The sequence below is a fragment of the Chinchilla lanigera genome, unplaced genomic scaffold (assembly GCF_000276665.1).
Source record: "Chinchilla lanigera isolate Chin_1 unplaced genomic scaffold, ChiLan1.0 scaffold00031, whole genome shotgun sequence".
NCBI lineage: Eukaryota > Metazoa > Chordata > Mammalia > Rodentia > Chinchillidae > Chinchilla > Chinchilla lanigera.
Window position 1 is genome coordinate 22,258,227 of NW_004955432.1, and position 25,860 is coordinate 22,284,086.

At 44.3% G+C, this 25,860-nt stretch overlaps 1 protein-coding gene across 1 annotated transcript in view; it reads left to right on the plus strand.

The window, feature by feature from the left end:
• Positions 1–35: 35 nt before the first annotated feature.
• Positions 36–25,860, plus strand: part of Cav1 (caveolin 1, caveolae protein, 22kDa) — a gene marked incomplete at its 5' end in the record, with an annotated part of 34,142 nt that continues 8,317 nt past the window's right edge. Inside the window, 1 exon segment of the mRNA XM_005388120.2 lies at positions 36–200. Within this exon segment, the coding sequence (XP_005388177.2) occupies positions 36–200 (165 nt within the window).

Here is a 25,860-nt window from a genome sequence, read left to right on the forward strand (position 1 = left end):
GCCGCCGCCTGACGCGCCGCCCCGGCCGCCCGCAGGGCCATCTGTACACCGTGCCCGTCCGCGAGCAGGGCAACATCTACAAGCCCAACAACAGGGCCATGGCGGACGACGTGGGCGAGAAGCCGCTGTACGACGCGCACACCAAGGAGATCGACCTGGTCAACCGCGACCCCAAGCACCTGAACGACGACGTGGTCAAGGTAGGGCGCGGCCGGCCTCGGCGCAGGGCTGGGGCTGCGGGAGGAGGCGGCCGTCCCCGTCCCTCTGCGGGGCGGCCGTGCGCGCCGGAGCCGGGCGTGAGCCGCGATGCGGGGTGCGCGTTCTCTCCGGCTGAAAAGACCTGAAATGACTCTCTTCGCCAAGTTATTTAGATATACTATATAGAGAGATTACATATTTAAAACCGATGGCAAAAATGATGTACATATGCGCAGTGGCAAAAATGATGTACATTTGAGAGGTGCTCTAACTGGAAGTCTCTGGCCCTTGTACCCTGCTAAGCCCATTTACGACCCCGGAACAAATGTGCATCTCTTGGTTTACCCCGTAGACGCCTAGGTGTGGACAGTTGCTTCTGCCCGACTGAACGCTGGGGTTGAAGTTCTTTTTCATACTTTCAGAATGTGCCGATTAAAAATAGATCAGCTGCCTGGGTTACTGGACAAACTTAGGTCTCACACGGTGGTCAGGCTTTTTTAAAATTTTCATTTTGTTATTACAACTTTGACCCTCTTAGCGTTTCTGGCCAGAGGGATCTATTGTCTGAACCCATTTGGATTGGGAAATTGTGGACCTGAGCCATGTTTGGCAGAGGGATTTCCTTGAGCGGCCAGGAGGGCGGAGGAAAATCCTGGTCTCTGTCTTCAGGGTTAGAGGGTAAAGAATGCGATTCCGACCAAGCCCAGGGGCGAAATCCCCCCAGCTGCTTCCTATCTGCGCGTGCGCGGAGCGGTGGGTCAGAGACTGTTCACGTCGATGAATTATATATCGCAAAGGGGGGAACACTTTAATCTGTAACTGGAAGGGAAACGTAGCGGTCAGAACTGACTTCTTTGGCTTGCTGGTGGAGAGAAAAGGAAAATTGGAATTTTGCAGGATTTTCTACTAGCCAGGTTATGAACTATTTAAAAGCAGCAGCAACAACAAAAGTACCTTACAAGCCAGAAGTTAGAATTGCTACAGAAACTGCTAAAAACAGTAACTTAAAGGAAGAAAGCTTTCTTTTTCCTTTTTTCTTTCTTCTTCTTTCTTCTTTTTTTTTTTTTTTTTTTTTACTTTTTCCCCTCTCCTCCCTTCCGGTGTGTTTGGGACCCGAAGGAGACTTGCCAGGAGAAGCGGCAGATTTGAGGGGGACCCGCAGCGCTGGATACTCGGCTGCCCCAGGGCACTGTGAGCAGGGTTCCCTGGGGCGAAGGAACCTCCCGGAGTCAGAGGCCAGGACTGAGGGTGTGGGTCTCTACCCACGCATGACTAAATTGAGACAGAAAGGCCCCTCTGGGAAAAGAGACTTCAGCGCAGATGGGAAAAAAGCGTAACAGCCTTAGAGGAAACAGCAGTTTACAAAATAGCATTTCAAAGGGCAAGTATGGGGATCCTCAAATTAAAAGAGTGGAAGCCAGCCCCCTCCAGCCTGCAGAAACCGACCCCCGCCCACTCGCTCGTAGTACTGCGAGCAGAGCTAGAGGGTCGGACAAGAACAGTTTACCTTGAGAACACTTTGGACAAGAACAGTTTACCTTGAGAACCACTTCTTCAGATGCCCGGAAGAGGCAGACCAAGGCTGTCACTGCAGATTTTACACAGGCACTGCTAGCTCGCCAGGGTTGGTGGAGGTGAGGCTACTTAACCTCCTGCTTCATGAAGCATTAGCACTGAGCCCAAGTTCAATGTCATGACAGAAACACGGATGACCTTCTCGCTGACACCATGACAATAAATAATAAACTCTCTTGAATTTCACTTTTAATATAGTCTTCTTAAAATAATAGAAGCACCCAAGCCTGCACGGTACTTTATAACATCACACAATAATCCAGTGACAGTGTGCAAACAGTCTACCACTAACAGTGCCCAGCAGGTAAGGAAAGGTGTGTCCTAGAAATACAGAGGCTTGTGAACGCTGTTATGTCCCATACTGTAGTCACCAGGCATGTGTGGCTACTTCGACTTAAATGCCATGTCATTAATATGAAGTACAATTTTAAATTCAGTTTCATGGTCATTCCAGTGACTTTTTAAGCACTTTACATGGGAAGACAGGGCCACAGATACAGAACATTTCTCTACCCATTGGATAACGCAGATGTAGAACATTTCCATCACCACAAAAATCTCTGTTGGACAGTGCCTTCCGCACCGTCCGCACTGTCCGGGAGTATTCCTTCCACTGAAAAAATATCTCCATGCCAGCTTTTTAAAAAGCCCTATATCGAGAAGAAATGAAACTTTGATATAAAATATGAAGAGCGAAGTGTATCTGCACATGTCCTTCCAGGCCCATGAAACAGCTATCTGGGGAGGAAAAAATAACCTCATAAATAGTGTATATCATAAGTTTGTCTCTCAAGAAGATGGAGAAGTACTTCCTATTCCATTTGTAATAATGATATAAGTTAAAATCTACAATATATTTCTAATAAATTAATTTCTTACCCTACAAAATTTTGCTCCTCTACACTATATATATATATATATATATATTTTTTTTTTTTTTTTTTTTTTTTTTTTTTTTTTTTTTTTTTTTTTTTTTTACCCTAAAAGGTTGTGTTTGCGAATGCTTTCTTAATTTCCTGTAATTGAAGTGGTAACAACCTTAGACCCTTTGTTCTTCCTGAAATTTATATATCGGGTATTGACATTTTCATTCATATCTTCATCATAAGCTTATTCGGATTCTCTACATAAAGAAAATGGCCTCAGATTTATGATTCTGTTATCATGTTAGTCATAAATCAATTTTACACTGTTAAAATATATTAGACTAGATGCTTTGCTAGGTAACTCCTAAAATAAACCTTAGCAATTACAAAAGACATACAGATGAAAAGTCTTCACACACACTCACACACTCACACACTTACACACTCACACACTCACACACTCCAAACCACAGTGGTAAGTCACTGCCAGATAACTAATGGGTCCTTTAGTTGGCCTCGACAGGCAGGAAACGTGTAGCTAGATTTCAAGTTTTATTACTACTACTTGCTCCGGCCTGTGGTTTTGTATTTTCACTTCTTTTTTCACATTCAGTTTTGTGAGGTCTTGACTGCAAGCCTTCCCATCCTCCTTTTGGAAGTGGGCTAAATATATTCTGTAATAAATCAGAAGTAAATAGCATTGAATATTGCTTAGTAAGGAGAATTCAAAACGGTGGATGATACTGATGTTAAGCGTCAGAGTTTCTCCAGCGTGGAGAGGGCCGTGAGCTGCGGAGAAGGAAGCGGGGGAAAGCGGGGTAGGAGAGATGGGCACCAGGCAGGTGCACGCTGCTTTGGATCATGAAGAGGATGGAACGCGCAGCTGAGAGATACAGGCAGCCATTCCGAATGAGCAAGGCACGGCCGTGGAAGGTCTCACGCGGGAGTTCCAGCAGCTCGCTTTGACTGGAGTTTGGGAATTCCTGTGGCAGCGTGGCAGGCGATAAAAATGAAAGGGCTGATAGTGGCCAGGTGCAGTCCTAGAGCCAGCTCTTGTGAGGAGTTTAGACTTTCTCAGGGGAGCAGGGGAAGGCACGGAAGGCTTCGTTGGGTGGGTATGATGAAGATGCGCTTTTCAGCAGATGTCTCTGGGGAAGGTACCAGGAAGTGATGGACAACAGAAACAACTGGCTAAACAGAAAAGCATTCAAATGTAGAGATGGTTCCCAGCTTGCAGTGCTTTGGGCTTATGGTGATGCAAAAGCAGTGCTCCTTCAGTAGAAGCCAAGCTTCAGTTTCTGGGTTTCGACCTTTTCCCAGGGTCGCAACGCGCAGTGCGGTGCAGTGCTCTCTTCAGATGCGGGAGAGTGGCCGCCAGCTGCAGATCCCATTGCCCGAGGGGAGACGACAGTGTTCAGAAGGTTAAGGGCGTTACACGAAAATTGTTTCAAATATTTATGAGTCTATTCGACTATAACCCCATGGTGATACAAGAAGGGCCTGTAACTGTACCATGGAAACAACAGAATGTGGGGGCATAATGGATACCAGCCTGGCTGCTATTTTTTTTTTTTTGACATTAATAGAAATGAAGGGTTAATGAAATTTTAAATGTTATCCATATTTTCAGTTACGGCTCAAAACAGGTATTTTGAAAAGAACAACGTTCAGAAAGGATAGACAAGACTGTGGTTTGTCATGAGTTATTGTCAGGGAAGACAAATGAGTTTAGATGATTTTGAGATTATCACTGAGACAGAGTAGAACGTGGGAGAACATCTTTGGTAAATTATAAAAACATGTGTTTGTAACTTTCTTTCCAAAAATTCGCATGTCATGACTTTCCAGCATACATGTACTGTACACAGAATTCTATTTAGCCATCAGGAAAAGACGTGGGCATGGTCAGTTTGAGCCAGATTAGTTTGGGTTTCAACATAATGCCCTATGTCTCTGTGATCTCATTCAACTAGAAAGCATTCTAGAGCTATTGGTGATTAATGTCAGTATAATCATCTCTCATAGGGGTTGGGGATTTAGCTCAGTGGCAAAAGCGCTTGCCTGGCAAGCGCAAGGTCGTGAGTTCAGTTCCCCATACTGGAGAAAAACCAAAAAAAAAAAAAAATCATCTCTCATAAAGCTGTATAAATTTGATATATCTATCACCAAAGCATCTGATTTAAAAGATCAAATTGCCCTACAGCAATTAATATCAATTGCCCTCAGACATATTAATACTCTTCTGTTGGAATTGGTATCAGTCTTATTTGCTTGTTTAAGCAATAGCTTGACAATATAGTGATTTATAGTCTGCCATGTTGAAATTATGCAAGGAATTCAGAACTTCCCGCTTGTAAAATAGCATTATGGTCATCTTTGGTGGGCAGTTCTCTTCTAAGCGTGTACTAAAGCAGGGAGTATTATTCATGCTCAAGCCTCTGAAACACCTGCAGGTGCAGCAAACAATACTGTGCATCTTAAATGCATATTCAGATTTTTTTCCTCCTGTACTATGGTAAAAAAAAGACGGGAGGAATTAGTTTAACTTTTTTTTTTAACTGAGTGGAATTACATATAATTTTAATAATTTAAGTCATGGCACATCGAATATGCTTGGGTTAGGAAAAGGTTTACCCTGTGGGATGTTCTTTCTGTTACTAGCAGTGGTGGCTACATTTTTAAGGGGTAGTGAGCAGCACCTGGAAAGTTCAGCAGTTGCAAAGCCCCCTGCTTCTGCGTTCTGCCCACTCAAGTCCATAACATAGTCGACGCTTTCATATCCCAAATGAAACTGCTGCGCTGTTGACCCCGCCTGTGAACGTGAGTTCTCTCTGACGAAATGCCCGGAGACAGCGGGCCGCGGGGGGAAGAGTATGCTCAGTACGCTGTGGGGTGCTGGACCCTTCTGTGAGCCTCCTGGCTGTGTGTGGCGGAGGAGAGGCAAGGACCCTGTCTCCACACAAAGGTGGCTTATGCCAAGACGTTTGCAGGTTATATTTCTTTTAAAAAGAAGTTCTTAAATAAGCTCTCTGGGCCTCAAATTTTGCCTAACACAGATTTCCTCAGAGGTCCCCTGATGCAGTGCGTTGCGCGCTAACATAATTGTTTATAAACAACTTGCTCCTGGATGAGGGACGCGGTTCCGTGGTAGAGCTCTCATCTTGCACGCCTAGGCCCTGGGTTCAGTCCCCACCACCACAAAAAAGTAAAAAAGACACTTTGCTTCTGCTTAGTTCTACAGAAATTGTGAAGAACAGATCCTTTCTAATGTTCTCTCTTCCCTTACTGGCTTTCAACTTCTCATTTTTCTGTTGAAGATGTGGAATTTGAGGTATTTTGAAAGGCCCATTTTGCTTCCTTAGACACCCAAGAGAATTCTCAAATTTGGCTAGCATCAGAATCACTACAAGAAATTTTAAAAATACAGATGCCTGGGCCTGCTCAGAATTTGTTAAATTAGAATACCTAGATCTCATGCCTGAAGCTTCAAGTGATCACACTGTGAGATAAAAAGCTTTGAAGCTTCAAATGATTGTTCTTCAGATGATTACACTGTGAAGAAAAATTTATGAATGATGGTGGCCGAGGTTGACCTAGAAGTGTACACTCTCATTGAGTCCACCCTAAGAGAATAGACAAGTCACCAGGTATGGTTCATTCTAGATGTTTTCCCTGGCACAAGACTAGTTGAGCTCAGTTTAAAGCCCGCCAGAGAGTTTGAAGCACCGTGAAGGGAGGGCCCCCAAATCAACCTTGCTCTGAGGTTCTCCCACCCTTGCGGCTATTTGGGCTTCAAGCCAACTGCAATCTTAGAGCCTCAAGGTGACCTAGGAGTGGGGTGGCCATCATTTCTAGATTGTTCCATGCCAGACACCCGTGGTTAGCGTTGAGTGCCTATTAATAATGCCCCTTTCTCACTCAGAAGCATCCCAGTTTGGGAGAAAAACTAACACAGTCACTGACTCTCCTGTGATATAGTAGAAGTTCCTACCCTCATTCTTTTCTAGCAGAAGTGCCAAGTTCCCACCTTCCTCTCCTCCCCGGACCACCCCATGCTCTGTCGTTACCTCTCTCTTGCCCTGTATCACTGCCACCAAGCTACATTAAGAGGAGGAGCTCTTAAAATCCAGTAGACTCTCCCCTCAGCCCCTAGGCTCCTTCCCTGAAATGTGGGGTTAATAAAACTGACATCCTTTCATCAGCATATTTCGTCAACTACTCAAAGATTAAAATGTTTAAAATAGTTTTAACTCTTTTTCAGTTAGTCCAGGAAACATACAACGGCATGCTTTCACAGGAGCCATTGTTTAGGGTAGGGAAGTGTTTTGTGATTTTGTCTTAAAGGAAATCTGCATGATCCATGTACTGTGCGAGTACCCAGGGAATTCACCGGTAGAACAGATTTACACCCGCACAGAATGCATATTTCCTGCCTCTCACGGGAACTTAGATGATGTTTCAGATATACAGTGTGTCGTGTTTTCTTCGTTAAACCTTGAGGAGATGTGTCTTGTTATTATTTCATAGGAGGGGAAGTTCCTATTTCTGAAGACACAACTGAGCTTTCTCTTCACCGTTATTAGCTGTCTTGACAATTAAGAAACACGCATTTTTAATTTTGAGGAGGCTTAAATAGGTTTTGATGGTGTGTGTGTGTGCTTAACATTCCCACTCATGGCAGTTTAAAAGTAAAAATTCTAAAAGCTACGTTCAGTATATAAACCTCTCCTGAGCCCGGTAAAGATGTTGCCGTGGAAATGGACATCGATTGTTGGTGGATTCTGTATTAAAAGGTAAAGCTGTGTTTAGAGATTGTACTGGCTCGTGTTTATATGGACAGGCGTCAGACGCAACTGCATTTTCTCACTGACAGTGAACAGTAAAAAGATTCCGAGCCCCAGCAGTGCAGAGGCAGGAGACCGGAAGGGAAAGGGTCGAAGGTGAATACAGCCCCTGGAGGCCCTTCGCCTTGGCCTGCGGCTGCCCACACCCACTTCTTTGCGCAGCGTTGCCCTGCCTGATGACCTCAGCGGGCCGAGGCGTAGACTGAGCAGTTAAACCGCAGCCCTTGCCTCCAGGAGGCTTAGAATGTAATGAGGGAACATGCATGCGAGTAGTTCTGAGTGAGGTCACATACGAAGGGACAAGCTACAACCAGGCGCAAGAGAGTTCTCGGCAGTCTGCAGAGACCTGGGAAGAGAAGTTGTCTAGCACAGTTTGTTACCAGGAGCCCAGCAAACTGTTTCAGGTACTCCTCTCTTTCTCCAGCGGTAAAGCTCTGAGAATGGGCCATTCTCCTGGGTGGTGCTAATCACAAGGAACAGGCAGCCGTTGTTCAGGGCACACTGACTGCATGGAGCGCACTGTGAGCTCTGCTGTACTAGGCCCGCCTCGTCGAATTGCAGCCATCTGCCAGGGCTGGCGTCAGTGTCCAGACCACCTCGGAAGAAGCCGTCTTCTGTGCTGTCACCACACGCCGTTGTTACTACCGTTGTAGCCCTGATATTCTGCCTCACTGCCCATCCCAGCGCTCTCGCCGCTCTCCTCCTTGTCCCCTTCGTGCTGCGTCCTTCAGAGCAAGACACCGGCCCTTCGCTCCTGTGGGTGCCCGGTGCCCTCAGACGGACTCGTAGGAGGGGAAGTTCCTATTTCTGAAGACACAACTGAGCTTTCTCTTCACTGTTAGCTGTCTTGACAATTAAGAAACACGCATTTTTAATGAGGAGGCTTAAATAGGTTTCGACGGTGTATGTGTGTGTGCTTAACATTCCCACTCATGGCAGTTTAAAAGTAAAAATTCTAAAAGCTACATTCAGTACATAAACCTTTCCTGAGCCCGGTAAAGATGTTGCCGTGGAAATGGACCTTTCCGGGGTGCCGCACCGACTCAGCCGTCAGCAGTAGGAGCTGAACTGAGTCAGTACTTGAAATTCCTCCTCAACCGATTTAGTATCGGTTGCAAATAAAAAGGCACAGGGGGATTTCATTATTGAGCGGCTTCCTTTGCCCCTTTCCTCTACGTTAAGCACATTTAAAACCTTATTACAAAACAATCCGAAATATAATAAAATAGCAGGAACATTTACTCTGTTACTGTAAGGGGAAAATATGTTCTAAAATACATGTGTATTTAAAATATTGATTGTTAGGATATCTTTTAATTCCCCCTCTTAGGAGGACGCGAATGTGTCTCTCCAGCCTCCCGGTGATGACCTCCTGGGGCTCCTGCAGGAAAAGCTAATCTCTGAGTATCTCACAGGCCGAGCAGGCAGATTCCCGGGATGCCATCTGCTGCTGGTTGGCATCGCCTCCTCTTCCTCCTCTGTGGCTTTATCGCTGCTGGATACTAGGTACACAGAGCTCTGAGGTTTTACTCACAAGGACGTGGGGACTGCTCACCGCTATTGCAGCAGCAGAGACATTTTGTATGTCAGAGGTGGTCTCTTGTAGATCTTGGATCTTTTCTCAGGGGGAAAAATAAAAGCAGAACCAGTAAAACACTGAGATGTCTCTACAAGGGGTCAGATATCATTCATTTCATCATTGATGTCTGTGCCAAGGGAAATAAATATCAGCCCTTTCCCAGGGTAGGCATTGTTTTCTTGTCTCCTGTGATAAGGGATGGATTTACTGGACTATATAAGAGTAAAATGTCTCACTTTGATCCCAGATAGTTTGTCTGTCAGCAGGCTAAGTATAAAATCTTTGGGTCACTATTCCGTCAAATAGATAGGACTAAACAGGGGTGGTGAACCAAGGGCACACATGCTGCAGCCGGCTGTTTATTATCATTGAAAGTTCTAAAAGTTTTGTCGTCTCTAAACTAAGAAATAGCCATCAAAAAAGAGCGGTGATGTGTAATGGGAATTTACGTGTAATGTGAATTTTAGGTGTGACTTGATGTCTAACATACAGAGAGGGCCACGGTCTTAGTCTTAGCACATTTAATATTTTTATCAGAGGCTGGAGTGAACAAGATAAGAGGACCATCAACTTACAAATGACACCAACTGTGCTGACCCTGTTTATATCTGTGATTAAAAATAATATCAAAGTAACTGACAAATTATAAATAGCCCATAAAAATATGAGGAACATTGTTACACAGCGCAATAATGCTAAATGACCAGAAACAAAATATATAAATACGAAGTGAAAAACAGGTAAACATGGAAAATAAGAAGATACCAAGAGAGAACTGTCATTTTTTAGGGAACTTGTGATATGTAAACACTAAGTTGTCTGGTAAGCATAATATAAAATCACTAGCAGGAAATCCTTCTAGTAGTTCCACAGCCTCCAGAGAAAGGAGATCTCCTGCTTGAGACGCACTACTGCATGTTCACCTTTACGGGAATCTACACCTACCCCTCAGACAACGGAAGGCCCAAACCCAAAGTCTGTCAGCTGTTCCAGAACATTCACCATCTCCATAACCTAGTGATATTTTAAAGGAAGCATAATTAAGACTTTCACATGTAAAATTTTCTGCCTTACCTCCTATTGGTCAGACTTATTAAGGATGGGTTGCCATGGGGCTGGGGTTTTAGCTCAGCAGCACGGCACCTGCCCGGCAAACGTTAGGTCATAAGTTCGATTCATGGTACCAAAAAAACAAAAAAAAAAAAGAAACCTAAAGGATGGGTTGCTGTTTTAATTTTAAGGGGTGAGTAGACATTCTGGAGAAGTCCTAGTGAAGAGCAAAATGCAGTAAATAAAAGGTAAAAAGGAATCTCCAGGTGAAGCTGGGGAGGGACTGAGTTGAAAGGGTTGGAAGAGAACATGAGATGACAATTACTTTGGGTTATTGTCAGGTTATTGTGGGACTTACAAGAAAAACACTGTTCTGATACAGTCATCATTCAAGACCAAAAAAAAGGGATGCTTAACTTTTTAAAAAACTGCTATATTATGATAAAAACACAAGTAATAAGTGGTTAATCCTAGGAATGTGTCACAAGAGGTTGTTTGCTAAGAGCTGTGTCTTTATTTCCTTACTTGTCAATTTAACCCCTCAAATCCCGCTACTTCTATAGTTAGAACTTGGTATATGTCTTAGTTACTTTTCTCATTGCTGCGACAAAATGCCTGACACCCAAAGTTAAAGGAGAAAAGGCTTACTTCACAGTTTGTAGAGGTTTCAGTCCATAATTGGCTGGCTCCAAGGTAGGGTGGCATCACAGAGGAGAAACAGTTCATGGTGGGCAGAAGGTAGCAGAGCAACAAGGGATGGCCACACCTCTTCCTACCCCTTCTAGCTTATCCAGACTACTAAAAGGCAGATAACACTCACAGCCCTAATCCTAGTGCCCTTGAGCCTAGCATTGCACCATGAATCAAGTCCAGCATCACGAACTCTAGATCCAGCCACCTCTGAAAAAGCCGCACCTTTGACCACTTGAGGCTTTGGGGGGACATCTAGACACAAGCCATAACAGTGTAAAACAACCTTTATGTACAATCTCCTTGTTAAACATGGAAATACACAGGAATACGTTCCTCTACTCCAGGAAGTTAGCTGGTTTATTTGGAAGCAAAGAAGATTTGATGTGGCGTTGTTTTAATCAGTGGTTGAGAATGCAAGTGGTAAATATCAGAAAATAGAACACAGAAAAATGCATGCATTGTAAGTACCAAAAGGTCAGCACGAAACATAATCTTTATGGCAAGCCTGCCCATCCACTCCCTCCTACACGGTGCATATTCCCAAGACTTTGCAGCTTGTATAAGTCCCCATTGTGATGGAAACTCTCCAGAGAGTGTGGCTTCTGCAGAGGTCAACTGGCCTGTGAATTCAGAGCAGGAACTCCTCATTTTGCCTGCAGATCATCTGGGGAACATTCTAAAAGACTGTTGTGCATACCCATGTCTAGAAAGTTTGATTTAATTGGTCTGTGATAGGACCCAGAACCACTTTTTGTTTGTTTTCTAGCTCTTAGGTGCAGCTAATGTACAAGCCTGTGTCTGGTTTAGAGTGTTAGAATTTCTTAATAATAAAACTATGTATCGTGACGTCCTAGATGTCTTAGTTACTTTCTCACTGCTGAAGCACAATACCCAGCTCCCACAACTTAGAAGAGGAGAGGTTCATTTTATGTTTGAGTCCACGGCCTGCAGGCTCCAAGGCAGAAACAAGATGGCAGAGGGGCCTGGCTGAGAAGAAGTGTGCTCAACCCAGGGCAGCCGGAAAGCAGAGAGAGAAGGGAAGAGCTGGGGACAAGAGTACGCCCTTGCAGGTCATGCCCCCGGTCACCTACCTCCAGCCAGGCCCCACACACGAACAGCCAGTCAGCTCTAGCACCCCTGTGGTCCAGTCTCTTTCCACAACGTAGGAATTCTGAGTTACATTTTAGATCTCAATCATAATGCCTGATAAGACTTTCAGGACCATCATGGCCACCATAGGGTAATTGTTAGTCCAGGAGATCCTCTCTGGGAGAAAAGATCTTAGCATTTTCTTTGGAATATGGTATTTATGACTCAAATTCCCATTTCAAAAATATTTTCTGGAACCCTGATGTAGCAACTGCAAGAGGCATACTTTGTACATAAAGCTCATATCACTGGTGTAATCTGGCTGTTCTTTCTTCCTTTCCTTTGCCTATGCTTTCTGTTCTTCCCAGAAGGACAGTCTTCTGGTTAGAATGCCGGAGTGTCATTCCTAACCCCGTTTCCAACCTCCATTCCCTGTTCAGGCACACCTGCAATGGAGCTGACGGTATCACTGGTCTTCCCTGCGAGGCCAGTAGCCATAGGGAGATGGAAAGGATGCGGAGAACCGAGTCTCAGCTGAATTTCAGTCTGCTGCTGGGCACAGACTGCATGTCTGTCTTGGGCCTTGGAAAAGTCATGTATGTTCAGCTGTGAAGAGCAGTTTTTTCATCTATAAAAATCAAATTGTAGTAGACAATCTCTGAGTCTTTCATTTCTAAAATTGTGTAATTTCAGTTGACCAGTGCTCATAGTAACGAGGAAGCCTGTAAAGTGCATGAAACCCAGGCAGGGAGAATGAAGGAGGACTTCTCATCAGTAGTATTCTGTTACCCTACTCCTGGTTTCTAGCGACTGGCATCCTCACTCCTAATATCCAGACTGTGGGAGTTGAAGAAATACTGAGCTTACCGATGGTCTGCTGAATGTACAGGTACTTCGTATAAGGATTTGGACCTGAAGACATGGAGAGCTGGGGCTCATTTCCCGCTCTGACTCTGGTCTTGCCCTTGCTGCCAGATTGGCTGTGTTCCAGGATGAACCAGAAAATCAGTTCCAAGGTTGCTTACAAACTTTTAGTTTCACTTTTTCCAACCAGCCAATTCATTTTGGTTCACGTAGCAAAGAAGAGCATAGTTACCTGCCACTTCAGTAGATCTAGGGTCTTGAAAAGGTCTATCCAAATAGGAAACTCCCAGACTTTCTGAGTGCCAGCGGTTGTCAAGGTCACCTAGTTCTTGTGGCTCCATTTCTGAAGTTATTTAAGCAGCCCATCTGTAAGCAATAAGATGAAATGACTAAGAGCTACATGGCAGAAGTTCTGTGACTTTGAGTCACATTTTCCCATAATCTGCTGTAAAGTTTGTTTCTCCCTGACCCATATAAAGTTTTAGCATTGAGGGCCCTGATTTTAATCCCATCACTTAGCAGTCCAGCTGTGTGATTCTGAAGGTAAACATGAAAGTTGTTTGAACTCCAGACCACCTGAACATTCCTAGGAAACTCATCAGCTGTCTGAGCAAAGCTATGTCAAAATCTGCAGGTTTGAATCCAGATTTCATGAGAAGCAAAAACTGAATTAATCTACCTTTCCAGGGATTAGGCTCTTCTTGTTTATTACTTTTTACCAAAGTTATGCCTGGTTTAGAAAAATAGGAATGCAATCCATGAAGGTTTTTAATAACCATTGAACCAGATGACACATTTAGAACTCTCTTTCTAGAGGAGATTGTTATCTGGATAGTGTACCTGTAAAACCTGAGAAGGTGAGACAGCAGTATTTACTTATCCATTTATCCAACATATATTCATTTGGTACCCATGACATTTCAGAAGCTTATAGTCTAGAATCACACACACACACAATAATAACCACACACACAAAATAAAATTTTGAATAAGGCTGTGACAGGCTGGATGAAAAGAGATCAGATTGGGCCAAAAGCGTTGACATTAAAAGAAATCTTTGAGGAAAGGACATTTAGGTTAAGACATTACAAATAACTGTGAAAGGGCTGGGGGTTTAGTTCAGCGGCAAAGTGCCTGCCTGGCAAGCACAAGGTTGTGAGTTCGATTCCCGGTACCGGAACAAACAAACAAACAAAAGACGTCATGTACACAAATAACTGTGAAGTAGCCAGAGGGAGGGTGAAAGGAGTGTTCCAACCAAAGCCAACATGTTGCACACTAGAAGTTCTGAGACAGGAAAGGGCTTGTGGCATTGTCCTGGGAGAAGTTATTCTAGAATCCAGTCAAAATTCTAGAAGTTAAGTCAGGCACTGTGGCTTATACCTATAATTCCAGCACATAGGGAAGCTGAGGTAGGAGGAAGCAAGTTTGAGGCTAGCCTGGGCAACTTAGTGAGACTCGTTTCAAAATAAAAAATGAAAAAAACTAGAAGCGCAGTTAAATGATGGCATAATCCTGAGTTTGATCCCCAGCACTGAAAAAAAAAAATCTACAAGTTAGTGATTTGGGAGGCAGATAGGAAAATGCCTGCTTACTTATAAGGAGTGCACGCCAGCAGGACCCCACCTCGCTGCCCATGGTGGTGATTCCTGAAGGAGCTTCCACAGCCCGTGGTCATCTCTATTTTATTTGCATTGTCTTCTTTGACCTTGCCCTGGCCCTGATTGCGCATTTCACTGAGTCTATCCTCAAAAATAGCTGCTTTACCAGTATTGAGTGAATGAATAAATGAACCCCCAAGGCCGCGGTAATATAAATCAAAAGCCCCTGCAGGAAATAAGAGAGCATCTTAAGCTCTAGATGAATTTAAGGCTGTGCCTCATTACATCGTATTGTGGGTTTTTTGGAGCAGTAGCTCTCAACACTGCAACCCCGCCTCTCCTCCAAGGTGACATCTGGCAATGTCTGGAAGCATTTTTCATTGTCAGCATTTGGGGGCTGCTACTGACCCCTAGTGAGTAGAGACTGCTGGTGTTTGTGATTATCCTACAATGCACAGGACGAGGCCTTCCCCACTACCCCAACAACAGAGGGTTATCTGACCCCAGCTGGCAGTCATGCCCAGATGGAGAAACCTCATCATAGAAGGTGGACCTCGTGTTTTGACAGCCACAACAGTGTCAGACAGCTCTGTACAATGGGCTGAGACTGTCCGTGCTCCGAGCTTGCAAAAACCCCAGTGTGTAATCCTTTCCCTCACTTGCCAAGCAGTGTTGAGACCTGCAGGGATTTATTTCATTCATTTTCTATTTGTTTAATAAACAGACTCAAAGCACTAGAAAGGAAAATATCCCAGCAGTGAGGTAAGACGAATGCTATTGGTAACCCTAGTTTGCCTTAACTGAATGGTAGGAAGCAAACTCTGCCACCAGGAAATGTATTGCAGGAACTGAAAAGAAGTTAATAATGTTTAAAAAGCTCTGGTTCAAACAAACGTGTTCTCAGACCAATGGGCAGCTTGCAAATGGTGAAGACATTTCCGTTTCTTGTGTCTTTGATAAAATAGAAAGAGCTTTTATTTCCTTTTAGTGTGGCAATCATTCATATCTGTCCCATGACACACCCAGAAGGTTAAAGAATAACAAACTCCCAAGTGCATACACAGAATTTAGTGAGGAAGCTGGACCTTTGGATGAATCCTTTAATTGCATGTTTGGATAAAATAAGGTTTCCATGCATTAAATGAGCCAGGACTTCTTGATTTGGGACAGAACTTTCAACACACCAAGGGCTGTAGTTATTTCTCCTCAACGATAAGAAACACAAATGTTCCCGAGGGATCACTTCTATCTGTCCAGTTCACTAAATAACCATTCAGCCTCTGTGCCACTGTTGCAGCCTCTTGCTTGGTTATTTTTACACTGTTCTCTGTTCTGTGTCTCTTGTTTAGTGACACTCAACATCAACAAGCACAATCAAATAGATACCAGCAGTCTGTGCAGAGAAAAGAACCGAGAGATGCAGGCTGCTTTGCGCTGAGCCATTGGCACCTAGATGTTTCTGTGATACTAAGTGTGGAGCTGTGTGCACGAGAGAAACCTGGTTCTGATGCGGGCTCCTGGCAAGCTGACTTCGAGTACACAAGTTAGGTTTTAGGTTCCTACCAGGGACCACCCTAAGGAAGGATGAACACCTTACAGGAAGAGGTATAAAAACAGTATGGAGCCCCCAAATTCTCTTACGGTGAAGATAGCTTTCAGCACCCCAACAGGGATGTGTGTACATTGCCTGAGGGCTGCCTAGCAAAACACCACATTCTAGGTGACTTAACCCAATGAAAACGACTGTCTCATGGTTCTGAAGGCTGGGCGCCCACAGTCGTGGTGTCACCGGGCCGTGCTCCCCTGAGCCCTCTGAAGGACCCTTCTTTGTCCCTTGCTTGTTTCTTGCTGTCTGCCGGCAGTTGCCAGAAACCCTCAGATTACAGCTACGTAACTCCAGTTTCTGGCTCCCTCTGTGTGTTTTCCCGCGGCTCTCCTCCTATAAACATGGCAGTCTTTTCGGGGTGAGGGGCCTGTCCTCGTCAGTATGGTCTCATCATAAGAGAGACATCTGCAATGATTCTGTCCAAATAAGATCACATTTCTAAGCACTGAGGATTAGGACCTTGATAGAGCATGCAAAGTGTACCCAATTCAGTGTATGACAGGATGTATACTCGGAACACGTTCTGTCTTACGGGGGGTTCAGCTTATGTTTCAAAGTGTGATATGAGCCCCAGGATAATTCATAGAGAAACCTGAGGTTTGCTTTCCTAGGAAAGGAGGAATCAGATAAAAAGCAAATTAATCCAAAGCAAAGACTATGTGCTTGCTGTTGGCGCCGGTTTCCCCGGCATACCCCTGCACTCGCTCTGATGGGCCATCTTCTACCCCAGGGCGTATTTGGTTACTGCGTGTCTTGTCGTGAACGCCAGGTGGCTGATGGACCTGCTAGAGATGAGCTGATTTCTCTTGCTCATCTAATGGCAGGATACAAAATAAGTGGTCACCCTGTATGCGGAAGGACTTCAGGAATGCTGAAAGGGTCCCCTTCTCCGAAGAGTCTCCTCCACTTTCCCAGGAATGTTGCTGAAGTTCCTAACACTTCCCATTTCTCTGCCAGAATGCCAGGGCCAGAGCTCCTCATGCAGCTGTTGACACAACTGGCGCCGTCCTAAACAGTTTGCCTAAGTTGGCACACTGAATACCCCAGCAGCCCAACGAAGTAGGTGCCCTCAGTACCTGGACTTTACAAACAAGAATCCCTCGTATGGTTTAGTACTTTGCATGAGGCAATACTCCAGAGCAGGGATTCAAACCCAGACTTGATGCTGCGGCCCAGGACACCATGGTGCATTTCAAATGTACCTTTCAAAAGCAGTGCAGTAACGATTATCACACTCAGCTCTGAGCATCAGATATGTTAGATTTTCTTGTTTTGCATGAAATGAAGCCTATAGCACTTTGTTTCTCAGTGTATCCTCCTCAAATTACCTGCATCAAAATGTAGGGATATGTTAGTCAGCTTTCTATCATTGTAGCAAAATATTTGAGAAAAACAGCTTAAAGCAGGAAAGCCTTTTTGCCTCATGATTTGAAAGTGGTCATGTGGCCATGTTGCTTTGGACCTGTTGTGGCACAGTACCTCATGGCAGAGGGTGTCGTTTATTTCCTGGTAGCCTGGGAGGAGGGAGAGCGAGAAGAGCCAGGTTCTCAGTATCCCCTTCAAGAGCACCCCCCAAAGACCTAACTTCCTCCCACTAGGCTCTAAAGGTTCCACCAGCCCCCCAGACTGCCACGGGCTGCTCACAGAGCCATCAGCAGGACATTTAAGATCCACACCATCTCAGGAAGGAGGGACAGGTGCCTGATCCTACACGCACACCGCTGATTCATACTCGGGGCCCAAGGGTCTGTATTTAACATATCTCCAGAAAATTCTTGAGTGTTCTAATGTTCGAGAACCATTACCTTTAAAGGATAAGGGGTGCGAGGGGCTGGGGATTTAGCTCAGTGGCACAGCGCCTGCCTGGCAAGCGCGAGGTGGTGAGTTCGATTCCCGGTACTGGAAAAAAAAAACAAAAAAAAAAAGGAATAAGGGGTATGTAAAATATAGTGGAAAACCAGGATAAGCCAGAAAAAGCTGACAAGGCAGTGAGGACCCTGCTAACCAACGATCAAATGGCTCAGGGGTCCTGGTCAGATAAAGAATGAGGCACAGAAGGGAGGGTAAAGCTGAAATGGGGGAGCCGAGAGCAGAAGGAAGCCAGGTCCTGCCTCCTGCTGGACCGCGCTCTCTTCCCATGATGGAGGTGGCAATGCTGAGGCGGGGGCACCGTCTTCTGTTTGTCTGGAGGGGAGACAACCTGGCGGCCAACGGGGTCCTGAGAGGGGCGACGAGAGAGTAAGAAGAAACAGACACACGGAGAAAAGCTGGGCCTGGCTGGGACCTGACTTCACTGATGGAGAAGCAGCGACACTGTCTCAGCCCCAGCATCTTTCTTTATACACATTGAAGCACAAAAGGAACAAAAGCACATGGTGGGATCCAGAGCACAAGCTCTCGGCGTTTGCTGAGAACACTGAAAGCGAAACATCCTCAAAGCTATCAGTACTGCAGCTAACAAGAAGAACACCAAGGCCAGACACCTGTTGAGACGCAACTGAGCTAGAGGTCAACTTGTTTGCACACTCCCTGCGTCCTTGGGACTGGCTTTGCTCTAGTCTCCAGGAGTTTGTCGACCTCAGGCTCAGCCGCTCCCCGCAGTAAGGGTGCAGGCAACAGTGAGCAACAGTCTGTGAGTTCAGACATCCCGGTGTGTTTCTGGATGAGTGGGTTTGCATAAACAGAAAACGGAACTTGGCGTGGGGCAGAAGAGTGTCATGCGCTGGAGGGAGAATTGGAGGAGGAACCAACAGACTGAAGTCTTGGAATGTGGTCTAGTTAACGGTCACAGCCTTCCTGACGCTCAGAATCTTAAGAGCAGCCAAAATAGTACCTACTGTGCGGGTCCTCACGTTCAGGGTATGACACGAATCCGTAGTGGCACACAGCGCTCCATAATGTCAACTGTTGGAACGGCCAGTCCTTCGTAAAAGTCTCCTGCCCTGGAATAGTGTACTAGTGGACAGCTGGAGAGAATGCTTTGTGTAAGAAAGCAAGCACAGCCACCTAAATTCATTCAGAAGTACGAGTTCCTTACGTGCTGCGCGCGCACACACACACACACACACACACACACACACACAAATGTGAAACAAAAAAGAGACTACAAGCATCAAAGAACTTCATTCTCCCTGTGCCTGGCTGTTCCTCCCGCCTGTCCCCTGGTCCTGCTCTCAGAGCCCCATGAGTATTAGCCACTCTCAGCCAGGGCTGCACAACTATAGTTACGAAGATTTCGAGGTCAAAACCAAACCAGGCAAATAACATACTTTACACATAAATTGTTTTTCATGAAAGGCAAAGACTTAAAGACCTTAAATTAGTGCATTTCAGGTAGCCCAGCTCTCTTAGATGACACTCCACCTCCATTTCCTGTCAGCAGTGGTGCTGGTTTAGATGAATGGTGATGAATGTACGGCACCCATGCTGCAGCAAGCAGTTTGCACCATTAGAATCTCTAGAAGGTTTGCCGTCACTGGTGTAGAGCCATGAAGAGTAAGAAAGTCATTCAGAATGAAAGGAAATCCGAAAAATAAATAAAAGCATGCTTGTGGTACCCAGCAAAGAATTCACAAGAGACGCTGTTATGGTTAGTGAAATTCTATGTACTCCCACATCACTTCAGTGAGCATTTATAGTTCCGTCGGAGGAGTACGTCTGTGGAAGAAACATTGATTTGCTAATTAACACATACATGATAGTACTGGCCGTTATGGAGGATAGCAGGATGGTTGCAACAAACAGACCCTGCCCCAGCTCCCGGCCTTGACCTAGTCACGAATTACTTCATGACCTTTAGTGGGGAAATAAAGGATTTCTTTTGAGATCCTTGTTATGAAGATAACCTAGAACTTCACAAGTTTGTCAAGAGAGATTTGTCAGATGAACGCAACAGGAAGCTTTACAGTCCTTCTGCATGTAAAATAGTCTGATACTTCAGTAGTGACAGGAACACAAGAAGGAGGTCAGTGCAAGGGACTGATTCTCGGGCCACTGCTGAAGCCCAGGACTGTGACTGCGGTCCTTTGCACATCCCACACCCACACCCAATACTTTTCTCCTCATGGAGACGAGATGAAATGCACCTTTCTGCCATTTTCCAATGGAGTCCTGTTCGGCAGTGTCCTTTTCCTCCCCGCTCCCTGTGGCCGTTCCCGTGAGCTCCTGCAAGGTGAAGCTGCCCCTCCATGGGAGTCAGCTTGCTTTCAGCACTAGAACACAGGTCACTGTTTCTAGCCCAGGTTCACATTCTTCCTGGCGCTGTGGGTGGGTCACGGTGGAGTCCGCATAATCATACGGATTTAGAATGCGAGTCTGCAAGAGCACTGCGCCCTCTTCAGCTGTGCTACTTTGGCTGAGTAAAGCTTGCCCTTGAGAAAGCCCGTGGGCATCAGCAAGGTTCCTGTGTTCTGGTAACATTCAGTTGTTCTATTTCTCATCCGCCTCTGCACCCACACGCTCACACACATCGTTTATTCCACTGATTTCAAAGGCATCTCAACATGTTGGAAATAGTGTGGGAACAAAGAAGGATGTAGAAAACTGGTCTAAACTCTGTGTGATTCGGTCTGGTGCCTATATTAGGATTTTGGAAACATGCATTTGAATTTTTAATGTGCATTTGTTTATACTTACTTGGTGCAAATAATGACAGTAAATCAGGGTATCTGCGTCTGGTGTTTTTCATAGTAAATGATGGGCATTGATCTTATCCAGTAATGCATACTTGTAGGCTTAAATTAGGAGAATCTTTTCCGAGAGTGGTTCCATTCACTTATCCAGAAGAAGCCAGATGCCGTCCAGCACACAAGGTGCTCTTAAGACGTGGAGGGAGAAGAATGCTAAGGACAAAAAGAAGCTGTCTGTAAACCCAAAGGGCCATGGGGTACTATAGAATAGGCTATTACTTGAGAAGCAGGAGAAATACCATTAAAAATACAGGTCACAGGTCCCACACAGAGAATCCGAAATAAGTCTCAAGAGGGCCAGAGATTGTGTGTTTAATATGCATTCTTCCCTAAGGATTCCTTTGCCACATTACTCCTGCTGGAGCTCCTAAGAAAGGTGTGTGCTAGTACACTCAAGAGCGTTCAGAGTCGAGATGTGAGATGGGTTTTCTAGAAGGAAGTGACTTAGTTTTTAGAGAGTATTTGGTTCTAAATCCAAGCCAGTTGAGCTACGTGGGTGGGCAGTGCGACACAAACATTATCCATAGCCTAAAACTTTGCTAGTATTGTATTTAGTGGGAATTATAGAAAGTTGGAAATGCTGTATTTCCTTCTCATATTTATGGGCTTTGCCACAGGACCAAATTCCAGGGAACTGAGTAGATACAATGATAATAAAAAAGCCCAGACAATTAAAAATTACAATCAAAACAAAATTCATTTGTTTTGGAATTGTGTTCATTGTCCACAGCTACAAAAAATTACCTCCAAAATTTAGTGACACAGAAAAACAAGTATCGACCGTCTCGTGTTTTCCTGTGTCAGGAACCGGCGTGACTGCTCAGGGCCCCTCACGGGCTGCAGTCAGGCGTCAGGCTGGAGTCCTCACGAAGTCACGCTGGGGGAGGATCCGCTTCCAGGCTCACTCGCCGGCAGTGGTGGGACTCACGTCTTCTCAAGCTGTTGCATGGAGGACCCCAGGGTCTGCATGGCTGTCGGTCTCCCTTGGTTCCTTTCTACGTGGACCTCTCCACAGGGCAACTCACCTCAGGGCAGCTGGCTGCCGGCAGAGAAAGCAAGGCGGCAAGCAGGGCAGATGTCACAGTCTTTTGTCACCTCCCCCTGGAGGTGACACCCCATCACTTCTGTCACGTTGAATTATTTAGAAGAAAACTACTAATTTTAGCCACATTCAAGGGGAGTATGTTACACAAGGGCCCAAATACCAGTTTAGAGGGGATAATTGAGACCAATGGGGATGCTGTTTATCATACATGTATTATGTTATGATAACATTATATATTATCATCTCTACATAATATTTCTAGATGAAAAATGTATGAAATTCTTTGATTCATAGTTAATTTATCATCCTATCTGTGCTTTGCTAAAGTTGATGTTAATGTAAAGCAAACATTTCCTGATACAAGTTAGCATAACCTTGAGACCATACCCTTAAGTAAAATAAATCGAACACACGTGTAAATACCACATCGTTTCTCTGGCGTGAAAAGCTGAAAGTGTAAATAAGGGCAAAAATGTAGAAAAGATACTGTGAAATAGGAAGAAAATGCTCAAACGGGGAGGGGAAGGAAGGAGGGGGGAGGGGAAAAGGAAGGAAGGAAGGGAAAAGAAAAAAATGAGGAAAGAAGACACAAATGGAAACGAAGCTTCTGTAAGCAAGGAGAGGGAAGGGGTTGAAATGGGGAGGAGAATGGGAAAAGAATCAAGTTACATCACGTACAGGTACAAACTCCCTGTGATGAATGTGATCATTATATATACCTAAAATGTACCAATAAACTTAATTAATTTAAAAAAACAAGTTAGGCAGCATATTGTAGGGCTAGTCTAGTAGTGATAGAAGGAAATGTTGAAGTCAGAAATGGAACTCACATTTCTAATGAAGATATGTGTGCTCTTTGCCAGCCAATGGGGAAGAGTGTTCTAGGAATGATTCCCGCCTCCGGTAACTGAAAGGTTGTGCTTTAAAAATAAAATATATACATGTGTGTCAGACAAGGAACTGTGAAGAGGTCAGTACTGCTGGCATTCTTTCTGTAGCTTGATAATGACAAAAGCAGTCTTTTGTCCTTTTAATCATGGGAGCCACTTCATGGCCGCAAGCTGACTTCTCCTATATGTAAGGAACACATCCCTTTCTAAGCAGGATGAAAGGGGGAAAGGTCGCCCCATACGCCTCTCACTTTTCATAGGAAGGATAAAGTCGTCCTGGAAGTCCTACTTAACCAGTTTCCCCTTAGTTCCCATTGGCTAGAACTGAGTCACATGTCTGTCGCACTAAGAAGACTAACACCAAGAGGTTAAGTCTAAACCAAGCATACCTTATCCATGAGCTCAAAAGTTCGTTCCCGTTACCCAAGAAAGGTAAGATCCTGTGGGCACAGCAGTGGAAAGGTTAATGTTGGGCAGTCTTCAGTATACATTATAGGTGGGCATTTTGTAGGTTCTATAGGTAAAATATAGTTTACTACTATGTGATGTTCTATACACTTCACACATTCTAAAGCTATCCCAATTTCCACTAACAGTATAAAAAGATATTTTCCTATAAAAACAGAATGTGTAACCATCGTTGTGCATGAAAGCCCAAAAGTATTTAAAGTTTCCTTCTTAGAAACTGTTCAGAGGAAAGAGAAACTGATGCGGGGAAAGGGAAAGGAAGGAAGGAAGGAAGAAAAAGGGAAAAAAATATATACACAAGACAGTTAAGATAGTTATACAGCTAGTTTCTCTTAGTTCACTGAAAAGAAAGATTTGCGCTAATGCTGTTTGGACAAGATTTCTTGCCTATATCTTACATTCTGAGTAACTACTGTGAAAATAAAATACACAACGTATTAATTATCATGACTCTCTTATGAACGTGATTCAAAACTTTTATTTTATTTCTATTCTTCTTCTTCTCCTCCTCCTCTTTAAAATAAATTTAAAAAGAAAAAAAGAAAGTTTCCTTCTAGAGAATTATTTTCTCAGGATAAAAAGTCCAGATTTTGAGATAAAAAATAGCTTCCTGCTTCTTCTAATCCTGTATGAATATAAACTGTTGTTAAAATATTGTCTTCAGATACATTCAACAGGATGAAATCATGTGAGATTTACGCACTAGCTGAGTATTACCAAACACAACAAGAGAAATGGCTTTTCTTGGTGTCTCCTGCTGGATTTTTGTTAACTTACGTGTCTGAAATTGAAACATCATAAGCCAATGCTGCACAGAGGTATTTAGGGTCATTTATAAAAATCTAGTAATATAAACTGTTGACGTCTTACAAAGCATCTATTGAGCCACAGAAATACCACCGAAGCTCATTCATGCCTTTGATCTTTGGGTCTGCATAACAATTCTTGCCAGAAGGGTGACTTGTTCCATAGATTACAGAACAGAAAATTAGTTCTTTGGAGAAATAGCTTACCTCCATCTGAGGCACCCCTTCTGAAGAAACTCTATTGCACCTGACCCTCATGGGTTGATTCTTTTTAAAAGCAAATTTCTAATTCTTGTGCTTCTCCAAATCTAAGTGAGCGGGTAAAGTGCTGCTGTAGGCAGGATCAGCTCGTGTAGAGGGGGAAGTGGGATGAGTTCCTTAGGAATTTAGGACTCAAGCGATTGTTTTGCTGAGAGATTAATCAAGCTGATGCTGCCCGTGAGCAGCAAGCCCAGTGATGACTGTCGGAGAAAGGCACTGCTGCCCTCCGCTAGCAAATGGACTTGTGGGCACCCTGCATGCGAGTTTGGATGTTATTGCAGCTGCCTCTTGCATTGACCGTGGGACAAGCAGCTGGGTTGTTCAAGGATGTGTGTGGATAGTGGACACTAGTGGACAAGTGCGGGAGCCTTCCTACGCTTAGTTCCAGTGCTGTGTCCGTGTAAAGGTACCCTCGATTCAGTCACCTGACAGCTGTGATCTTCAGCTTCTCCATCTCAAAGGGCTTCTTTTAAACACCTATGAAATTGCTGAAGCATCTGCACTCTGATTAAGGTGGAACTTTGAACCACCTTTGATGGAGTGCCTGTTCAGTTGACAGAATTTTGCAGGGCTAAGTGCATTTTGAATACGAGCCAATATGTAAAATGAATATCTCATTCCAACTTTCTTCACCCTAGATGATGTGAAAAATGCCCGCGTTTACATTGTGAAAAGGACATTTTTCCTAAGTGTGTACAGAGACATCGCCTTCCAAGGTGATGGGAGATTTATAGAAACTAGAGACACAAATCGGGTAGGCAGAGAAGGCACACAGAGAGGATGATACTCCTGAGGGAGTGGAGTGGTGTACAGCACTGGATATGGGCTGGGAATTGTGAATCTTGAGTTCTAATTTCAGTTTTTCCACTAATTTACTTGAGACTGCCTGGCCCACTTTAATCATTCTGCACCTCAGTTTCCCTATCTGCCAATTAGAGTAAGATAATCCTGGCCGAGTGCCCAGAAGTGTGATAACATACTGATCAGAGCCGTAAAAATAAAATCAGTTCAAAAGATGCAAACCATCCCGGTTACTAGATGTCCTGACTTAAAGTGGATACATTAACAAGAGTCATCTCTTTAATAATCAAAATGTGAGTGTTTTAGGAAACCCATCTAGCCGTGTGAAATTAAGCCAATACTGCTATTGTAAGGGCTTATAGTTCCAGGGATACAGAAGCAAAAGTGCAGACAAGTTCCAGCTTTGCTACTTCAGCCTTGGGGTAACCTTGAGTGATTCCTTAACCTCCCGTACTGTGCTCCTTTGAGAAGATGAGTAGAAATGCAGGTTTGTTCTTTTGAGCCACTGGTAAAGGTTGAATTCTCAGCCACTGTGTGCTTTGCCACCAGTGATTTTTCATATTACAATTGTCTATTTAAAATCCTAGTCAACCAGAGTGAGGAATTTGTTAATGCTATTACTTGTTGAGCACTTACCTCACCGTGCCGCTCTATACTTAAATTAAGAACTTTACAGCTTCTCTTGCACTCCGTGCAAAACCCTAACTGATTCCTGGTGTAGAAGGGGGATAGAGAGAAATGAGGCTTCACCTCTGCTTCCACTGTACCTGTCTTGCATGTTTTTCTATCTGCACCTAAGTGACTATGCATACTCTCTGAGTATTCTTTTAAGCCACCTTAAATTTTTCAAGAGTAAAGTAAAAGTTAGCTAACAATATATTTATATAACATGGTTTGGTCCTACTGCTGTATACCCCTGCAGACCTGCTCCAGATT